General features: G+C 37.9%; 1 protein-coding gene across 3 annotated transcripts in view; it reads right to left on the bottom strand.

Moving 5' to 3' along the window:
* The window catches only part of oxr1a (oxidation resistance 1a), a 145060-nt gene that overhangs the window by 27116 nt on the left and 98680 nt on the right, over window positions 1–19264 (bottom strand). For all 3 annotated transcript variants that reach the window (XM_057339320.1, XM_057339319.1, XM_057339321.1), the window contains 3 exons: window positions 17284–17366; window positions 8003–8110; window positions 4596–4712 (listed from right to left, as the gene is read on the bottom strand). In XM_057339320.1, coding sequence (XP_057195303.1) covers window positions 4596–4712; window positions 8003–8110; window positions 17284–17366 — 308 coding nt within the window. The remainder of the gene's footprint in view (window positions 1–4595; window positions 4713–8002; window positions 8111–17283; window positions 17367–19264) is intronic.

Here is a 19264-nt window from a genome sequence, read left to right as displayed (position 1 = left end):
GTTTGGAGTGAGATGAGGGCACTCAACATCTTAACGAAAATGATATCATTATTAGACATACACTTATTTAACACAACAGAAGGATGACTTTAACCATACAGCACTATGAATTAATGATCATCTGCATTTGTGTATATACAGATGTTTGTTGTGGAATATAGGCACAACCTGCAGCTCTACCTGGTGGCCAAATATGGGTTGCACAGGGGCAGAGCTTAACGTAAAAATCCATTTAAAGCACAAATTCCTGTGATGTTCAACACAGTGTTTTTTTCAGCACATTGGAGCGAGTGAGAAATAAAAAAAATCAAGCTTTGGTGCAGGTACCGCTCATCCACAGCACCAGCTGCAGCGGTTCGTATAAAGTGCTTCATGCTGTCAGTAACACGAGCAAAGCAGTACAAAAAAGTTTCTGGATAGGAAGTCAAACCAGTAACTCTGGACAAAGTCACCTTTCCTAGAGTCAGCCAATACCAGCAGCCACAGATAATTAACACAGCTTCTCTTTCAAACACACACACACGCACGCACACACACCCACACAAGCGCTCACACACACACACGGTGCTTGTGGCCTTATCTCCTGTATCATTCCGATCTCACCCTCCCTTCCTGCTGCGTGCTAAATTTAGTGTGCTTCACAAGAAAATGAGAGGGAGTGAGAGACAGGCAGAGAAACAGAGGAAGAGAAGCACGTGTGTGTGTGTGTGTGTGTGTGTGTGTGTGTGTGTGTGTGTGTGTGTGTGTGTGTGTGTGTGTGTGTGCGTGCGCGTGTGTGTGTGTGTGACTAAATTCAAGTCCATATTTCAGAGGCAGTCTCACACAGCCAAACTTTTGACAATAGAAAATTTTGTCCATTTTGCAGTTTCTTCTGGCCAAGAACTGCTATTTTAGAGAGGAAGCAAGAGCCTGACACGTAAAGCATCTATTAGTTTCCCTTACTACAGTTACCATGTTTTTGTTTTGTTTTAACCATGGGTAGGGGTTTGTTGTATGTGCTATTTAGATTTAGATTTTATCTGAAAAAGTTAAAAAAAATTAAAACAGTAATACTCTGCAGTGACACAAAAATACTACAGTATTATTAGTATTAATACATATTAATAAGTATTTTTACAATAATAATGAAAGGAAAAAGTTAAATTATACAGCAGTTGCTTCAAGGCCAGGTGCAGAGAATTTCGAATCTATCATCTAAAAGTGATATTGAGTGGGAATAAATTATTTTCTCATGTCTAGTTTGGACATGCCAAAAGACGAAAAAATTAGTTTTACTTTTTAGTTTTACTACAAAAGCCAAACTTGTGGCAAAATTTTAACCCTGACTCTCTGAGGTTGTTTAAGGTCAAACAAACATCAGATCAAGAAACTGCTTGCCCTTTTTTGCAATAGGCATCAGATGGTCAATGAATGGGCTGTGGGTGATCCACGGGTGTGCTATCTGAGGGTAATGACTGTGACTAATACACGTCTGCACATTACTCAGTTTTTCTAAACCTTCCGCCTTGTTTAAAGAATAAACCTTATCGGTGCACACAGCTCTCCTTTACCCTACCCTTACTAAAAATGTTCACTGGATCTCTACTGTACAATGACATTAACATACAATTCCTCATATTGCATGTAACCTCAAATAATACACACCCGAAAATCAGTAGTACCATAGTACGTTTTCCTAGTGTCCAAATCAAAACTGGAGAAACATTCCCATCAGATGCATTACAACAGCAGCTGAGGCAAGATTCAACCGAAAATACAGTATCTACTTCCCAAAGCAAACAAACTGTTTTTCTGTTTTTCACTGTGTTCACCATCGCTCTTCATTACACACAAACATGCCAAGACATTCACTTTAATAATTGATATGAACCGAGACTGCAGGGCTGTAATGGCTCTATAATTAAAAGATCTTTGCAGTCGGGGAAGAGAAAGAGATGCTTGCTTTACAGAAGTGCTTCCTCTGCATTACACATTCAAACGGGATCAGACTGCTACTCACACTACTTTATGCATCACCGTGTCTCCTGAGCAGTCGGGTGTAGTATGCACAAAAACAACTCTCTTTGGATCATAGGGTCAATACACGCCACAGCATAAAAATGAGAAAGGCTCAGACTAAAAACCGAGTAAGATGGATCTACTCCCTAGGCAGATGCCTTCTAATGTAGTATAGCAACTCTCTACATAGCGGCCACTATAAATGCCACACAGACAGTGCTCCTTATTTAGTACAAGATACTTATTTTATTTTCATATCAAATGATATCAAATAGCATAAATTGTAAATATTTAAAGCTGTGAATCCGTAACTTCCTTTTATAATGTACAACACAATATAATATAATACAATACAATTTATAGACTTTACAATGTATAAAATGTCAGTTGTCAGTTTGATGTAATTGACTTCAAAAGAAAATAACTCCACAAAGAGATTAAGCAACAGATTATCAAAAGGATTGTGGATGGCAGCTTTAAACAAACGTAGAAGACTTAAACTATAGACGGTTTCATCTTAACAACATAAACAAACGTTACTGCGAATTTTGTGATTATTTCTGATAACAATCAAAAGAAGAGCTGTTACTTGGCTAAATTTGTCTCTCCAATATTTTGAATTTGGACTGCGATACCAAGCTCAACCGCTAGATGTCAATGTATCATACGGTTTGTTTAAATGCGACCGAACTACTGCGACCCATTCAACAATGGTTTATTTAATAAAACGAACATACAACAATTTGTACAAATCGTTTATTTAATACAATTATTATGCAGTACAATAAGAATACAACTTAATATTAACATAAAGTAATTAAAATATTAATAGTTATATCATTAGACACTAGCCAAACACAAACCGGAAGTTAATTGGGGGTCAGGCGCGCGCGCGTCCGATGAAACGCGGTGCGTAACAAACGGGATATATTATTGCCCTCCGAAGGGTCCTTAGGGAAGGGGACACCATACAAAACGTCACTCCAAATAAAGAGATGACGTTGTTTTATTGCTCCTTTTGCCAAGGTAAATTTTAAACCGACAGATTAAGAGAAACAATTGTGTTTTCCATCTAGAGTTTACACATCAAGAGCTTTACTCTTCGAAGGGAGTAGGTCATAGGGATGATTACTTCGGAATGGAACGCAGTGACGGTCTATAAACTAATTGTATTGTACCCATGATGCCGTCTAGGTAGGGAGCTCACTAGAATTTGGCGTAGAACAACATCACCACCACAGCGACTGCTAGCCAGATTACAGTTTCCTTCTCCCAAAACGAAAGGCCCCAACACACACATGAAAGAAACGAAAGGTAAAACGCGTTTGAGTGCACAAACAGGCAGGTTTGCAGACGTTAAGAAAGGAATCTGGCACCGTCACCGCAGTCACTATGGATACAGGAGGCAGTGAAAGGTACGGATGCCTCTTTTTTTTTTACCTGTAAAAGCTATTTTCTGCGGATTAGTCAACATAGAAGGTACTGACAGCATTTAACACACGCGTTTCTTCCATGCCAAAGGTGAGATGCTAAAAAAATAATTCTAGTGAATATAGTAATACAAAAAATACTATTTAAACCATGTAAAATCTACTTTGAAGCATGAGAAATGTAACATTTGATTTAGCTATATCATACAGATGGGACATTTCTTCAGATTCAGATAAAGTGTTTCCATAAATGAGGTCAAGTCAACACAGTGACGTCATGTATTTGATTACTGTGGGTGTGTAAATGTCACATCTGACAGCGAGCAACCGCAGACTGAATTTATTTCATCCAGGTGATTTCAAAACCTGTTCAAAAGCAAATTTGCACAAGTAATCTATCTGTGTAATGTCATGCATTTGTCTGCTCGTCTGTAACAAGGGGTATGTTTGCATTAAATAACTAGAGCTTTTGCATTATTTAACATTTGATGACCTTGTGTTATTTGTCTAGAGAATAGGAATTCCAGCTATCACTACATTTATCATGACAAAAACAAATAGCGACCTTGTCAACATGGAATTCTGCAACACTGGCATTCTTCCGATCAGCTGTTGGAAAACAAAGCACGCTTTCTTCGCTTATACTTGACGACAATATTTCACGACTTCTCTGTTTCATAAAGAATCTTTCGCATTTCTCAAAATGTTCCCTAATGCACTGCAGAAGCAAAGCATCCTATTGGAGAAGTCAAATGCATCAGTATTCCTTATTAAATTGTGCACTATTGGATTTTTTTAAAGGAATAGATCACCCAAATTATGATAAACAATATGCATGTTTTTTTCCACAACCATTGTTCAGAAAACATATTAAACCAATGAAGTTATTTGGATTACATTAATATGTATATGCTTGTTAGCGATTCAACATGTTGAGCCCTACACTGTATATAAATAAGATAACTTGACATGGTTTTAATAGAAAATTATTCATCTATGAGGTTAAGTAAATTACGAGAGATTTTTCATTTTTGGGTGAACTGTTCCTTTACCCAAAATATGCAAGCTTGGGTATGTGGTCAAAGCAAGCTGAACTGCATGTGAGACCTTCTGGAGTGCAGGTTAAATTGAGATTTAGCGCAGCATTTAGAAGGAAATGTCATGTACCGTGGTCACTTTCTCCAGGTCGGCCTCTGAGGAGGTGGGAGAGAGGGGGCTGCTGGGACTGAAGGATGGAGAGCTGCCCACACTGGACACACACTCGGGATCAAGAACATAAAGAACCTGTAATCACAACCACAACACGCTTTACAAACACTGACCACATGCACTATTTTTTACCCACATAAAGCCATACTAAATAAAAGCATACCCTAAACTTCTATTGTTTTTATATAAAGCTAATTATAATGTCAACAGACTTAAACGACCTCATGTAAATAATGATGTAACCTCGACTTCTGTATTTATATAAAACTAATTATAATGACTATTATGGATTAATGGATACTATAACACTAAGCCAACTGCTAATAATTACAACAATTAATAATAATAATAATATCACACTTTACAGAAGTCACACTTTGTCTAATAAGAGAACTAATATATATATATATATATATATATATATACTGTATACAGTAGTCAACATTTAAAGTGGATCAAAAAAAAGTTAATCAAAGCTGTCCTTGACAAGAACAGGTATCAACCTTTTTGATCCACTTCAAATGTTGACTAATATATATATATACACTCACCTAAAGGATTATTAGGAACACCATACTAATACGGTGTTTGACCCCCTTTCGCCTTCTGAACTGCCTTAATTCTACGTGGCATTGATTCAACAAGGTGCTGAAAGCATTCTTTAGAAATGTTGGCCCATATTGATAGGATAGCATCTTGCAGTTGATGGAGATTTGTGGGATGCACATCCAGGGCACGAAGCTCCCGTTCCACCACATCCCAAAGATGTTCTATCGGGTTGAGATCTGGTGACTGTGGGGGCCATTCTAGTACAGTGAACTCATTGTCATGTTCAAGAAACCAATTTGAAATGATTCGAGCTTTGTGACATGGTGCATTATCCTGCTGGAAGTAGCCATTAGAGGATGGGTACATGGTGGTCATAAAGGGATGGACATGGTCAGAAACAATGCTCAGGTAGGCCGTGGCATTTAAACGATGCCCAATTGGCACTAAGGGGCCTAAAGTGTGCCAAGAAAACATCCCCCACACCATTACACCACCACCACCAGCCTGCACAGTGGTAACAAGGCATGATGGATCCATGTTCTCATTCTGTTTACGCCAAATTCTGACTCTACCATTTGAATGTCTCAACAGAAATCGAGACTCATCAGACCAGGCAACATTTTTCCAGTCTTCAACTGTCCAATTTTGGTGAGCTCCTGCAAATTGTAGCCTCTTTTTCCTATTTGTAGTGGAGATGAGTGGTACCCGGTGGGGTCTTCTGCTGTTGTAGCCCATCTGCCTCAAGGTTGTGCGTGTTGTGGCTTCACAAATGCTTTGCTGCATACCTCGGTTGTAACGAGTGGTTATTTCAGTCAAAGTTGCTCTTCTATCAGCTTGAATCAGTCGGCCCATTCTCCTCTGACCTCTAGCATCAACAAGGCATTTTCGCCCACAGGACTGCCGCATACTGGATGTTTTTCCCTTTTCACACCATTCTTTGTAAACCCTAGAAATGGTTGTGCGTGAAAATCCCAGTAACTGAGCAGATTGTGAAATACTCAGACCGGCCCGTCTGGCACCAACAACCATGCCACGCTCAAAATTGCTTAAATCACCTTTCTTTCCCATTCTGACATTCAGTTTGGAGTTCAGGAGATTGTCTTGACCAGGACCACACCCCTAAATGCATTGAAGCAACTGCCATGTGATTGGTTGATTAGATAATTGCATTAATGAGAAATTGAACAGGTGTTCCTAATAATCCTTTAGGTGAGTGTATATATATAATGTATATATATGACTAAACACATAAATCAAACATAATACAAATAAACATAGAATTTGCTCTTCGTAAGTGAAATCTATAAACTTTTCATTATTTATAGGGATAGTTCACCCAAATTTTTAAATTTTGTAATCATTTACTCATCCTCTTGTCGTTTCAAACCTGTATGACTTTCTTCTGCAGAACACAAAAGAAGATATTTCGAAGAATGTAAACGAAATCGTTGGTCCCTGTTGACTTGCCAACGGCTTTTGGTTATCATCATTCTTCAAAATATCTTCTTTTGGGTTTTGCAGAAGAAAGAAAGTCATACAAGTTTAATATGACAAGAGTGTGAGTAAATGATGACACATTTTTTAGTTTTTGGGTGAACTACTCCTTCAATAGTTCTTCAATAGTTACGAATGACAAGAAAATTTGTAAAATATGTTTTTACTTCTGTGGCCAATTTTCTATCATTTTGTACACAATTACAGCCAAGTAACATACATTTTCTTCTAGCACGCACACACACAAATATACAAAGACATTAGTAATGAAAAGTCTTAAAGCTGAAACAATCCAAAGCATTCGGTCACGTAGGATGCGCTGAGAGCCCTCCAGCTGCATCGTGTCACGCAGCGGCGGCCGCCCATCTCCAACACTCGAATCCATCTATCACCCTCTCATTACTGCCATCAGAGCCATGAGAATATCAACGGACAGCCGCATTGCTTAACTTTAGTGTATTTCGTGAGGAGATGGGGCAATATTGGAGCCGTTTCGCAAGAGGTGTTTCATAAGCGCTCGACTGAGAGAGAAATGTCATTAATCACACCATCTGAGAGATTGTGATATTCTCTGGGTAATGTCATATCGGTCATAATTGATATGCTGCTGCTGCACCATATTAAACGGTGAGAGATTGATGCTTTGTCAAATGCTCGGCAGAGATCTAATTGTCTATTGAAAGTAAAACTTTAGAAGCCAATTCAGGTTTAACTTGAAGTGTGAATTGTGCAACAGCGTTCATGTCTAATTCTGTAATGAGATATATTGATGAGTGAAAAATTACATTTAATAAGTACAAAAAAAAATGATATGGGGAAAACAATTATTTGAGTTGATTTATTAGTGAGATTGTGGAAAAAAATTACATTCTAAAATGTTGATTTCTTTAACACCTCATTTTAGGACACTGAAATTTATTATGGAAGTAAAATGCATTGTCAACAGAATTTCAGGTTAATTTTAAGGTGATAGTTCACTCAAAAATGAACATTTGTCATCATTTACTCACCCTCTTGTCATTTCAAACCTGTATGACTTTCGTTCTTCTGTAGAACACAAAAGAAGAAGAATGTTGGTAACCAAACAATGGCGGCGCCCATTGACACGCATTGGTTTTGTGTCCATACAATAGAAATGAATAGGTAGTGTCGTTGCTCGTCTACCAACATTCTTCAAAATGTCTACTTTTGTGTTCTGCAGAAGAGAGTCATACAGGTATGACACGACAAGAGGGTAAATGATGACAGAATTCAATTTTTTTGGTGAACTATCCCTTTAAGAAGCATGTGAGAGGGTATGAGAGAGAGAAAGAGAGACACACCTGACCAGGTACCACATTTCTGGAGAAGAGTTTGTTGAGCTGAACGAGCTCATTTGGGGTGGTGTCAAACTTCAGGGCGATACTGTTGAGGGTGTCTCGTGATTCCACCTGCACAACAAACAAGAATAAACAAAAAAGAAGAGAAAAAAGTCATTCTTTTAATATTTCTTCTTTTTTGACCAAATTGATGTCTAAAGTGTAAAAAAGGGTTGTCACTAAAACAAAAATGAGATGAAAAAAGAGCTAACAGGAAGAGAAATGTTGCAATGGTGTAAATATGCTTCCCCTTTTCAAACTGTGTGGAACTTGCTTTTGTGATCAATCCTTAACAGCATCTGACATGCAAAATTCATCCAAAACATCACATTACAGGACATAAGAAGCATATGATCTTGGGACAGTGAGATGACTGAATCACCATAACACTGTAGATAATGTTTAAATGTAAAGGATTCATAGCTCTGAGACTCTGTCTGATATATCTGATGTAAAGAGGACAGCGAGATAAGCAACACTGATGCCTTAAGACTTCTGTCAACTTTGAAAACACGTATCGTGAGCCACATATCTTCTACATCCAATATGAATGACCCCTAAGAAAACTATTCCAAAAGCAAAGCAACAACATAAACAAAAGTTACTGCGGATGCACGCTTTTGTGACCCGAGCTTAACTTCTGGCAAAGAGTCCATGTAGATTATTTCTGAAGACAAGCAAAATAAATAACAAGTACATTACATTGGCTTGGAAGTTAAATGTATGTCTTGCCAGTATTATTTTAAGTCACCAGTAGAAGAACCGTTCTTTGGCTAAACTTAAATGGGACAAAGTTACACAACCTATTCAACAAATTGTTTAGTTATTCAAATGAATATACTATAAAATTAAACATATTCTTTATTCAATACAATTAGTATAAAATTGCAATATTAATTAATTCTAATATAAATGAAATAAAATATAAATAGTTATATTAGCCACTAGCCAGAACGATCAACAAACACAAACCGGACGTAAACTGCGGGTCAGGCGCATGCACGTGTCCGATGAAACAGTCAATATGAAAATATGGATAACTTCATATTTAATACATATTTTCCACCTTTTAGAATAAATAAATAATAAAAGTATGAAATACAAATATACAGTAACTATAGAAATTATGTTAAAGGAATAGTTCACCCAAAAATTGGTCACCATTGACTTTCCATAGTCAGAATAAAAAAAACATTCTAAGATTATTCCTTGAAACTATTCCGTTAAAGTTCAAAACTTATCAAAAAAGTGTTTATTTCAGCATCTTTGGTGCACTCACGCTTTTTTACTACAAATTGCAAAAATTGTTGTCTTGACATTTTTTCAAATAGCTTCTTAAAGGGATAGTTCACTCAAAAATTAAAATTCTGTTTGTTCCAAACAGATCTCATCCCACATTGACTCCCCTATGGTAGTAAATGGGGAATGAGATCTGTTTGGTTACTGATATTCTTACAAATATCTTCCTTTGTGTTAAGCAGAACAAAGAAATGTATACTGGTTTGGAACAATCTTGAGGGTGAGTGAATGATGACAGAATTTTCATTTTTGGGTGTACTATTCCTTTAAGGTCTCCCCCTGAGATGCTTTTAAAGTATAGGGCTTTTACTGAATACTTTTTCTTCATTACTTTAAATAACATTTTATTAAAAACATATATTTTGACCTAATTATATGTTGTCTACAAAATAATTCCAAGCATTTAAACACAAAATAAAAGTTAAAACATTCTGAGCTTCATGTCAGTCAAGTGAAAATGCAAGGATTTGACCCATCCACAGGTTAAAACAACCAAGCATTTAGAATCTAGCGTTACGTATGTTTATGCTGTGACTGATATTACTTTTCCATCACCCCAAATTTTCAGAACATTGTAAAATAAGCAGCACTAGCATTTATAATGCCATTTGTACTCTCAATCAGACTTCTCTTATCTTTTGCCTGAACCCTCCTCCCCACTAACACATACACATTTTTCAAACACATTTGATAGTTTTCTTCAGATGGGAACGTCGGTAGCCGATATTCTCAATGACCCTGCAGTAGTGCCGTCCTTTCATCCCATCTGTCTGGCACAGAACATTGATTCTCCGCGAGAGGCATTTGAAAACGTCTTTTCCGTGGGCTTCAATTCATCGCAAATACAACCTGGCCCGACTGGACGCTAATGTCTCCACTTGTTAGATGGAAAATATATGATTTGCTTTGAGAGACAGATGTGTTCTGTCTCTCATGCCCATGCTTTCTAATTCGATCTCAGATTTTAGCAGAAGTCCCACTGAGGTATGTCGTCCTCTTTTTAAAGAGAGACGTGGATGAATATATCGGCTAAATATACAACGTGAGTAGTGTCAGCTTGACAGTCTTTTGTGCTTGGCAAAATAAAAAACAGCAGTAGGAGTCATCAGTACCGTCTAGACTAAACTCAACATTTCCCAGACACCTAAAGACTCAAGGTTTCTTACGAGAGGAAAGAAACGTAGAGGGATCAATGCAACCTTGTTACCAGATTTAAAAAAGGAGAACAGATTTGCATTAGTCACTACAGCACAGAATGAAGTATAAGACATAAATATGACATTAGATTATAACAGCAGAAGTTAAACTTGGTAAAATAACAATATCTGTCAATTCTTTTTTATTTTAATATACATTAAACTTAACTTCTGATCTCAGAAAATTACAAAAGAACATTGCCAGAAAAATACATAATCATACAATGCATTATAAATCATTCTGGATTAACATCTAAATCAAATGCATAAATGTAAATGAACTGCCGTTGTGCATTAAATACCTTAAACATTTTTCATCGCAGTATGTGCATGTATCATTACAAATACAGTATGGATGTCTGTTCAGGATCTATACATCCTGTTAGTAATCCACTAGCAAATATGGGATTATATTAGTCCATCTACATCCTTTCTGTAAACACATCTGGCAAAACAACTGTTACATTGTTTTACAAATGACACCAGTTTAAATGTCTCTGTTTTGCATCGTGACATTATTTCAGATAACCTTGTCTGCCAAATTGCATTAAAAATGCATTTCACTCTTAGTGATTCTGAAAGAAAGAGTGACATATTTTTTTATTTGTTAATGTGTATGGATTAATGTAATCATTTTTATATACACAATATGTTATTGTGAATACATTTTTGCAGCACAGATCTTGAAGAAGATCAAGTTCAGGTCCTGTATTAATTTCAATGTGACCTGTGTTCATTTTACAACATATAAAATAATAAAAATATAATGTAATATATTCATTTTGAAATACATACAGTAGTTTAACAAGCTAGAAATGACATTGTAGTAAATGGTGCAATCAGGCCGAATGTCAAATCAGACGTGCTCCATACTGCTTGGGGCATCAAGACTGCTGTGGCATGGGTGTTGCCATAGCGATGCTGTCATTACAACCCTCATGGCTCACGCCGGCTAACTGTATGATCACTTAAAGAACTAATTTTAGCTCAGCAGTCTTGGCAGATGTTGACATTCCTGCTTTTTATAGGACGCAGAAGAGCAACAAGTGAAAAAAGTAAACAGAGATGCTACGCAAACCCACAAACATGATCAACTTCCACCCTATAACGTGTGTTTTAGTGTTAGAGAGTAAGAGATAAGGAAGTTGGGTTAAGGGTGATAATGTGTCTGTTAGAATGTCTAAACATCCTCAGTGTTACACACAGAGGATGAAATCATCAAATACTGTACTAAAGTTAAAAGTTTAACATGTCAATCAGACCCAAATCTACACCAATTTACCATATACGTATTTTAACATACGACAACAACACTAAAGCATTTTTAAATACTGTACTAGGGCTGCACTACATTTAAATGCAATGCAATAACTTATGATATAGATACTGTATATCATCGCTGTCCTTCCAAAACCTCGGATGTCCAAATTCACCGTTTTTCAGGAAATGGAAAAAAAACACTGTACTTTTTTCAATAATTAAATACTGTGTTGTCAGAGTTGACAAGCACTTTTTGATACTTTTTATTGGTTAGATATTTGCAAAACCCAGTGACAAACATAAAGGGTGACTAATAATAATGATTTATGGCAAAAAATAAAAGTAAAGACATTTGGAGATAAGAGGTTTCAGGAAGACAGCAGCGAACAGTAATGCTTCAAGTATGTAAAATCGACCAATAACTATATTTAAAAGCTAAAAATTGTATCTTCAGCAAGCTAAAACTTAGACACTACTTAACTGTTTGAAGAATTAAACTCATTCAGGTATTGAAAACCATTGCAATATTTCGATTATTCCAATATATTGTGCAGCCCTAAGCTGTACCATGGTTTAGAGATGGGGATGGTGTGAAACAAGTAATCCAAGATACTTAAAAAAAAAAAAAAAATATATATATATATAAGTATCACAAACCCATTTGTTTTATTTGCATTACCCTAGACAGCCACGTGGGTTGTTGCTTAATTTGAATTTTCCACACAAAAAAATGAAAGAAATGGAAAAAACAAAGGAATATCTGTCATTACAGTCTTTACAAAACAGGTGGAATTCAATGGGTGAGGTGATCCAGGTCCACCTCCACACGCACGCTTCAAATTCATTAAACACAGCTCAGTAGAACTCAGCCCAGTGCTGGCATCTAATACTGTATGAGCTTTAGTGGGAAATTTGAAGTAATATAGTCTAAAACGTGTGGCTTTTTGAATTTAGGACAAACTGTTTCCATTTGCTGCAGTTAAATACAAATCCAGCCATCTAGCAATAAAAAAACATTATTGATTTTGTACACAGTGTGCACCATGCATATTAAGCTTCAAATGGAAGCACTGAAGAGGAAACTTTACTTGTTTCAGTGCATATTCAACAATGATTTTCATATAATGATGAACCACATCATCCATTGTGCTTTTACATGTAATGCTTTTATCTTAATGCTTATATCTAAGTTAAAACATGCATCTGGATAATGATGTCCTCAGAGGTAAACCTCATAAGAATCAGATGTTGTATCTGTATTTTTATTATTCAAGTAGCATTAAGCCAGATGCTGTTCAGTGTTTCTCTCTAGTGAGAAGTATTGCTTGAAATCTCTCACTGTTTTAATTGGACTCAGAACAGCCAATAGGCAGAATCTGCTGACTGGGGCTGAACAACAGTGCATCTTTATACGACCTCTCTTGAGCTCACCTGTGGTAAACATTTCCTTGTTTCTTGAAAAGTGTTAAAGCTACTGTGTAAGTGTTATATTCAAATATTTTCTCCAGTCTTGGTTTTATGTGCAGATACAACTAAAAGCAAACCATCTGTATAGTAAATTCAGGGTTTTTCCTGCATAGAGAAATTGGAGGCGGCCGCCTCCATCAAATGTCGTGCCGCCTCAGGCTCTCCCCAAAATTATGTTGCGAGTCTTCACAAGAAATGCTGCGTGCATTTAACAGACTGTCATTTGTAACTGCAGTTGCGGCATTACGCCACAGTGGAGGCGCTGTTTCGTTATCAGCACACTGAGGCACTAAAAAGAGTTGCAGAACAAGAGCCAGCCTGTGTTTCACGGCTGTTTGTTTTGCATCCAAGTACGTTTAATTTTTTTAAATTTCTTAAATTAACATGACGTACATCATTGTAATGTCTTTAGCTGTGCAGTTGGACCGTTGAATCAGCGTATACTGTACACAGCGAGTTCGCCAGTATGAACGCACATTGCGTTCAGAACAACTCGCACACGAATGACTTATTTGAACCGATTCATTTAAATTATTGAACTTTTCAGTCACTAGCGAATAAAACAGATCCTTGAATCATTTAAAGTGAACCACAGAGAATGCAAGATGTGAATGAGCTTTGCTCATTTAGAAAGACTGGTTAATTTAGTTGGCTATTGTGGGCTGCAAAGTTAGTTGAAATTATAAAAAAGCTTTATTTGATTAAAAAACATTTCTGTTTGGTTAAATAAAAGTAATGTTTTATATAACTTAATAATTATCATTTTTATCTAATTTTATTAGAACTTTTAATATGTCAAACTCAAAGTCACTTTGGTTAAGCCACTTAAAGGTATGGTAGGCCTACGTGTGTGCGTACAAGATCAGGATGGCACCACCTCCGCCTCATTTTGAGCCAGGAAAAACCCTGAACTTCCTTTCTCTTGGTGAGCCATGAGTTTACAAATAGTCAAATTGGCCTATTACTTCTCAGACATTTTTGAGAAGATGCGAACAATATAGGGTTTCACAATATATTGAAATATATCGCAAATGTGCATATCGCTATATGCATATTGCAATGGTTTGCAATAACTAAATAATTTATACATTTTTTTTAACCAAAATTTTATCTCAAGCCTGATGTCTGGAAGATGATCAGTAATCATAAAGAATATAAAACATGTATGTTGGTTGTATAATTTTACATTGATTTTACAAACTTATAGTAAAACCGCACAGAAAACGCGAGCCGCGGCGCTTACTCTAGCTGTGTCGCGTGCGGCACTCTCAAGAGTTGAACTATTTCCATCTCGATGCAGCGGCGACGCGTCTAGAACAATGTGCACGCCGCGCCGTTCCCTATTTGCGTGCTAGGCTTCATTTAAAATAACGAACTTGCGCGCACAAAAGACGCGAAATGTGAATGGCCCTTTAGGCGGGTTTTCATCCAAACGTGCTAATCTTTTTGAAGTTCGCAATAACAGAAGAAAAACCTAATGCGAAATTGGTGCGTTTTCATCAAGCTTTTCAAGCAGTAGTATTGGTAACCTGGTAACCAACAGTAAATGAAAAAAGATCCGATATCCAGAAACACATAGTCAGCCGCCTAGTCTCGTGGGTTTAATGTTCACTACGTCACATTTTATTCGGCAAATGCGTTTCCATATCCCATTATTCGCATTAACTGTTTTTCGCAAAAAAAGTAAAACCACCTCAAATGAGAGTAAAAACTTTTTTGCTAATTTTATTTCGAAATTTGGCATTACAATCACTCGTTTCTGATGCGAAACTTCAAAACGCGCATAAAACAGAGGTGATGGAAACCCGGCTATTGTCTCAATTATGTCTCCTTTTTGCAAGAGCGATTTAGTAGAAAGTAGATATTTTAAATAAATGAAATATTAAGTTCTTAGAGGTATGAGAGAGCAAACATGTTGTGAAGATATATTTGTTTAAATGTAATGAATGAATGAATTATTTAAATAACAAGAATATTTGCAATACTACAATAAATTCAGTGCAAAACTCACATAGCAGAATTATTCAAAATGGTCTAAAGTACAATTCTTACAGCATCAATCCCACTGGGTAAACCTTGTGTTTAAATGTCTTGCCCAAGACTGAAATGTTGACGGTTTACATCTCTGAGCTTTAACAAGGTTCAAAACAGTGATCTGAAAAGTGTGAATATATGGGTCAATATAACCCATATCAGCTTTGTTCATGATAATGAATTATGTGATGTTTGCCAAGCACTCATAACTGATCTGATGAAGGGCAGACAAAGGCGTTAACAACTCTACAGTAAAATTACAGTTTAGTCTTTACATGTTCTGTCAGTTTCCTGCAGCCAAGAAAATTCTTCAAAGACAATCGTTACCCTTAAGGCCAAGAGGTAGGCAGCATTATTTGAATGCCTTTTAAGAACACTTCTTTTGGCCAAAATCTAAAGCAGCTTCAGCTGCCAATCCCACAATGCATTTGAAAGAGGTCCGTAAAGAAAAAAGATGAATTAAACTATAATTCATTCAGTGCCACAAAGCATCAATACAATTAGTTGCATAACAATTTTTTTTGAATGAAAGCTGCAATCTGTAAGTTTTGCATTTCTTGTGCCATTTCTGTTTGAAACATAAAATTGCAGGTCACTTTACATACTTTTCTGATGATTTCTTGAGAAATCTCACCCAACAGCTCCGTTTATATATCATTATTATCAGTCGGGGTAAGGAGACAATTTTTTTATTTTTTTACAATAACACAGTTTTTTATGTACTTGCTCAATAACTGATTTTGTTTAGTTTTACACAAAAAGGGGGAAAGAAAATCACAAACGAAAGCCTATTAGTATAACCTAAAGCATAATAGTTAATGCCCTGGGCATTAAAAAAATGCGCTGAATTTGTTCCGGTCCACCAAAACATGACCACATCCTCCCCATCCGTCTCGGCCGGGCATTCAATGGGTCCGACAGCATTGCTTGAATCATCAACATGCAACGCCCATCCAGTCGTCCATCACTCCGCCATGCACAGCAAGCTGAAAGTGAGAGATATCAGACCCATATCTGCTCACCCCCCACCCCCAAACCACAAACAGCCTCACAACATGCCGCTTGAAAAATGCCCCGTTGCCGCCTTGAACACTTTTCACACTCTGCCGAGGAAAACAAAGGCCCTGTCAGTCACTCCATGTCTGACAGAGACGGATCTTCAGTGTGTGTGTGTGTTGAGAGAGAGGGTGTCAGACACCTGCCCGGATCTTCCGAAGCATCTGGAAACAGGACCGTGACAGCGGCGACTACGCCGGCATCCACGGCTGCCTGATGCCCGCTACGAAACGAGTCTGATTCCAATCTGCTGTGCAAATGACAGCTCAGTCCGCCAGCTCCTCCGTTTTCCCACTTCCAGGCTCAACTCCAGAGCTCGCGTCAACCCACACGCTTCCTGTTACTAGGGAGAGAGACAAGAAGCGTTCTGCCCGCAGCTGGAATTTGAGGGTCATTTCAAGAACACAACAAGCTGTTAAGACAGACAATCGAAGCTCGCTCGCTCTCTCTCTCGCACGGCACACGCATGCCGAATCAATAGAAATGCAAAGGAAGGTCATTTCTGAACACTCTGCTGGAATGCATGTTTATAAATGTAGAGGACGGTCTGGTGCGGACCGGCAAAATGAGATGAAAATAAACAGCCCCTCGCCGCAAATGTAAACATTCACTGTTAAAAACACCGCTCTTCATCCTCGATACACAAGACACAGCTCTGTTTGGCGTGAGGGTCTCAAAGCGTTCTTTAGCGTGGACACAAAAACAAACTCTTAGAGAAATGGAGCGGGTACATGTGGGAAATTCTCAAGCTCACCAGCAAAGTAAACAACCCCGAGATGAGCGTCACAGCACACATTTCTGCATTTTGCAAATGCTTTTATGCATTCAAGGTGTGCTCTTTGGGATTCGAACCCATGACCTTGTCATTTCAGCTATGTAAACACACAACACATGCATAAACATCAACGAAAATGGCTTGATATTCCCACTTACCGAATACTCAACGGTTCCCTTCGGTCTCTGGAACGACATCCGTCTTCCATCCTTCTTCTCTGGCGTCTTTTTCTGGCCCGTATCTGAAAGCAAGCGAGGGAAGGTTCTCATTACGTTCATGTTCCGCACGCCCCTCAGCCTGACACACGCTGCCGAGCTCCCGGTCTCGTCTGACGGCTCATCCGTCAACAGCGAGTGTGAGCGAGCGACTCCGGCGAGCCAGAAAACACAGCTTCTCTTTCTCTCTCTCTCTCTCTGTCTCTCACCCTTCCTGATTTTCTCTCCCGTCTCCCTCCCTCCTTCTCCCTCTCTCTCGCTCTCTCACTCAACACAATGACAACCGATGTGTCTTCACCTTGCAATGCCTCCCGCTGCTTCAAACGCCCGTAATAGATGGAGACCACCCTGACCTCTATGAAAGAGAGTGAGAGAGGGAGCGGGCGAGACGGAGTGCTTGTAGGGTGCTACCTGACAATATCACATTTGTGTTGTGCTGTGATTCAGTGTGTGTGTGCGTGTTTCACGCAGGAGCGTTTTCTCTAAGGAGGTGAGAGAGGCGGTGCCTTCTAAGACAAACACTGCATGAGAAATTCATCAGCGGTACTGAACAAATATGACAAAATCCAATAATGAGATCGAATAGTGTGTAAACCACATGTTTAATAGCAACATTCACTTTCTGTTGCCTGTGTTTGGGAGAGGTCACGTGACAGGAGGCTGTGCAATATGATTGGCTGATTATCGCTTTTGCAACGACTGGTCCGTACATGTGGCTGATTGGATCAAACTGATGAAAATGGATCCTGGTATGATTTATTCCCCCTCATGTGATTCAAAACATGACTATGACTCGTCTGTTAAACACAAATGAAAATATAATGGAAGTTAACGGGGGCCAATGTGGTTTGGTTACCAACAATATCCTCTTTTGTGTTCTGCAGAAGAAAAAAAGTCATACGGGTTTGGAATACCATAAGGTCGAGTAAATGATAAAAGAATTTTCATGTTTGGATGTACTATCCCTTTAACTTGCAAATCATACAAACATCAATCGAAACTGAATTACCATTGGACTAAAAAAATGCATAGGGATGCTCAAATCCCCAGCTTATGTCGAGCTAATGGATATGCATGTAGTATCATGCGTGTGACTGCTCATGTGTACTGTAAGCTCAGGGTTATCACAGCACTGTTAGCAAGTCCTCCACATGTTCACTTTGCTTCAGGGGCTCTACATTAACTCCAGAACGTGTGGGGCTAACAGGTTCTGCACTTGTGTTAGTGTGACGGCTGTGCAGCCATGAGTCATAGCAGTCCTGCTATTTCAGTACCCACACCACAGAGACGGACGGCCACCAGAGAAACCAGGCCAGAGCTCTGATACCAACACTAATCCTATCCAGTGCTTTTATGCCACTATTTGATGGAGTAACCTGATGATTCAAGATTCGTATGTCACATAGTTATATGGCCTACTGTACATACAACCAGGAGTAAAATGTCTGGCAAACTCTATAGACTGTGCAAAATAAACATAACCTTTTAAAGAAATATATATTTAAATATATTATATAATGGGGTGTAACGATACACTCAGCTCACGATTCGGTACATATCTCGATGCTGGGCTCATGATACGATACACATCTCGATATTTTGAACAAAATTCAAAAATGAAACTGAAATTCAACATTTACTTTCAAAATATTAACAATTTCAGTAACTTTTTTTGTTGCACATACAACTTAATAAAGAATTTTAACATTTTAAGGCTTAACTGAACCTGCTGTACTGCAGGTTTGTCACTGAGTGTCAACTTTGACAGCAAATTTTGATTTAGGTTTAGTCATAGTCTTTTGACTAAAATGCAATTTAGTTTTAGTCATATTTTAGTCATCCCCATCATTTTAGTCTTAGTCGACAAAATCTACATTATATTAGTCTACTAAAATCTATCTGGTTTAACTAATTTAATTGGTGT

This window comes from Triplophysa rosa, linkage group LG8, assembly GCF_024868665.1.
Source record: "Triplophysa rosa linkage group LG8, Trosa_1v2, whole genome shotgun sequence".
Lineage (NCBI taxonomy): Eukaryota > Metazoa > Chordata > Actinopteri > Cypriniformes > Nemacheilidae > Triplophysa > Triplophysa rosa.
Note: the sequence above shows the minus strand (reverse complement) of the source record. Positions and strands in the feature narration are given on the sequence as shown.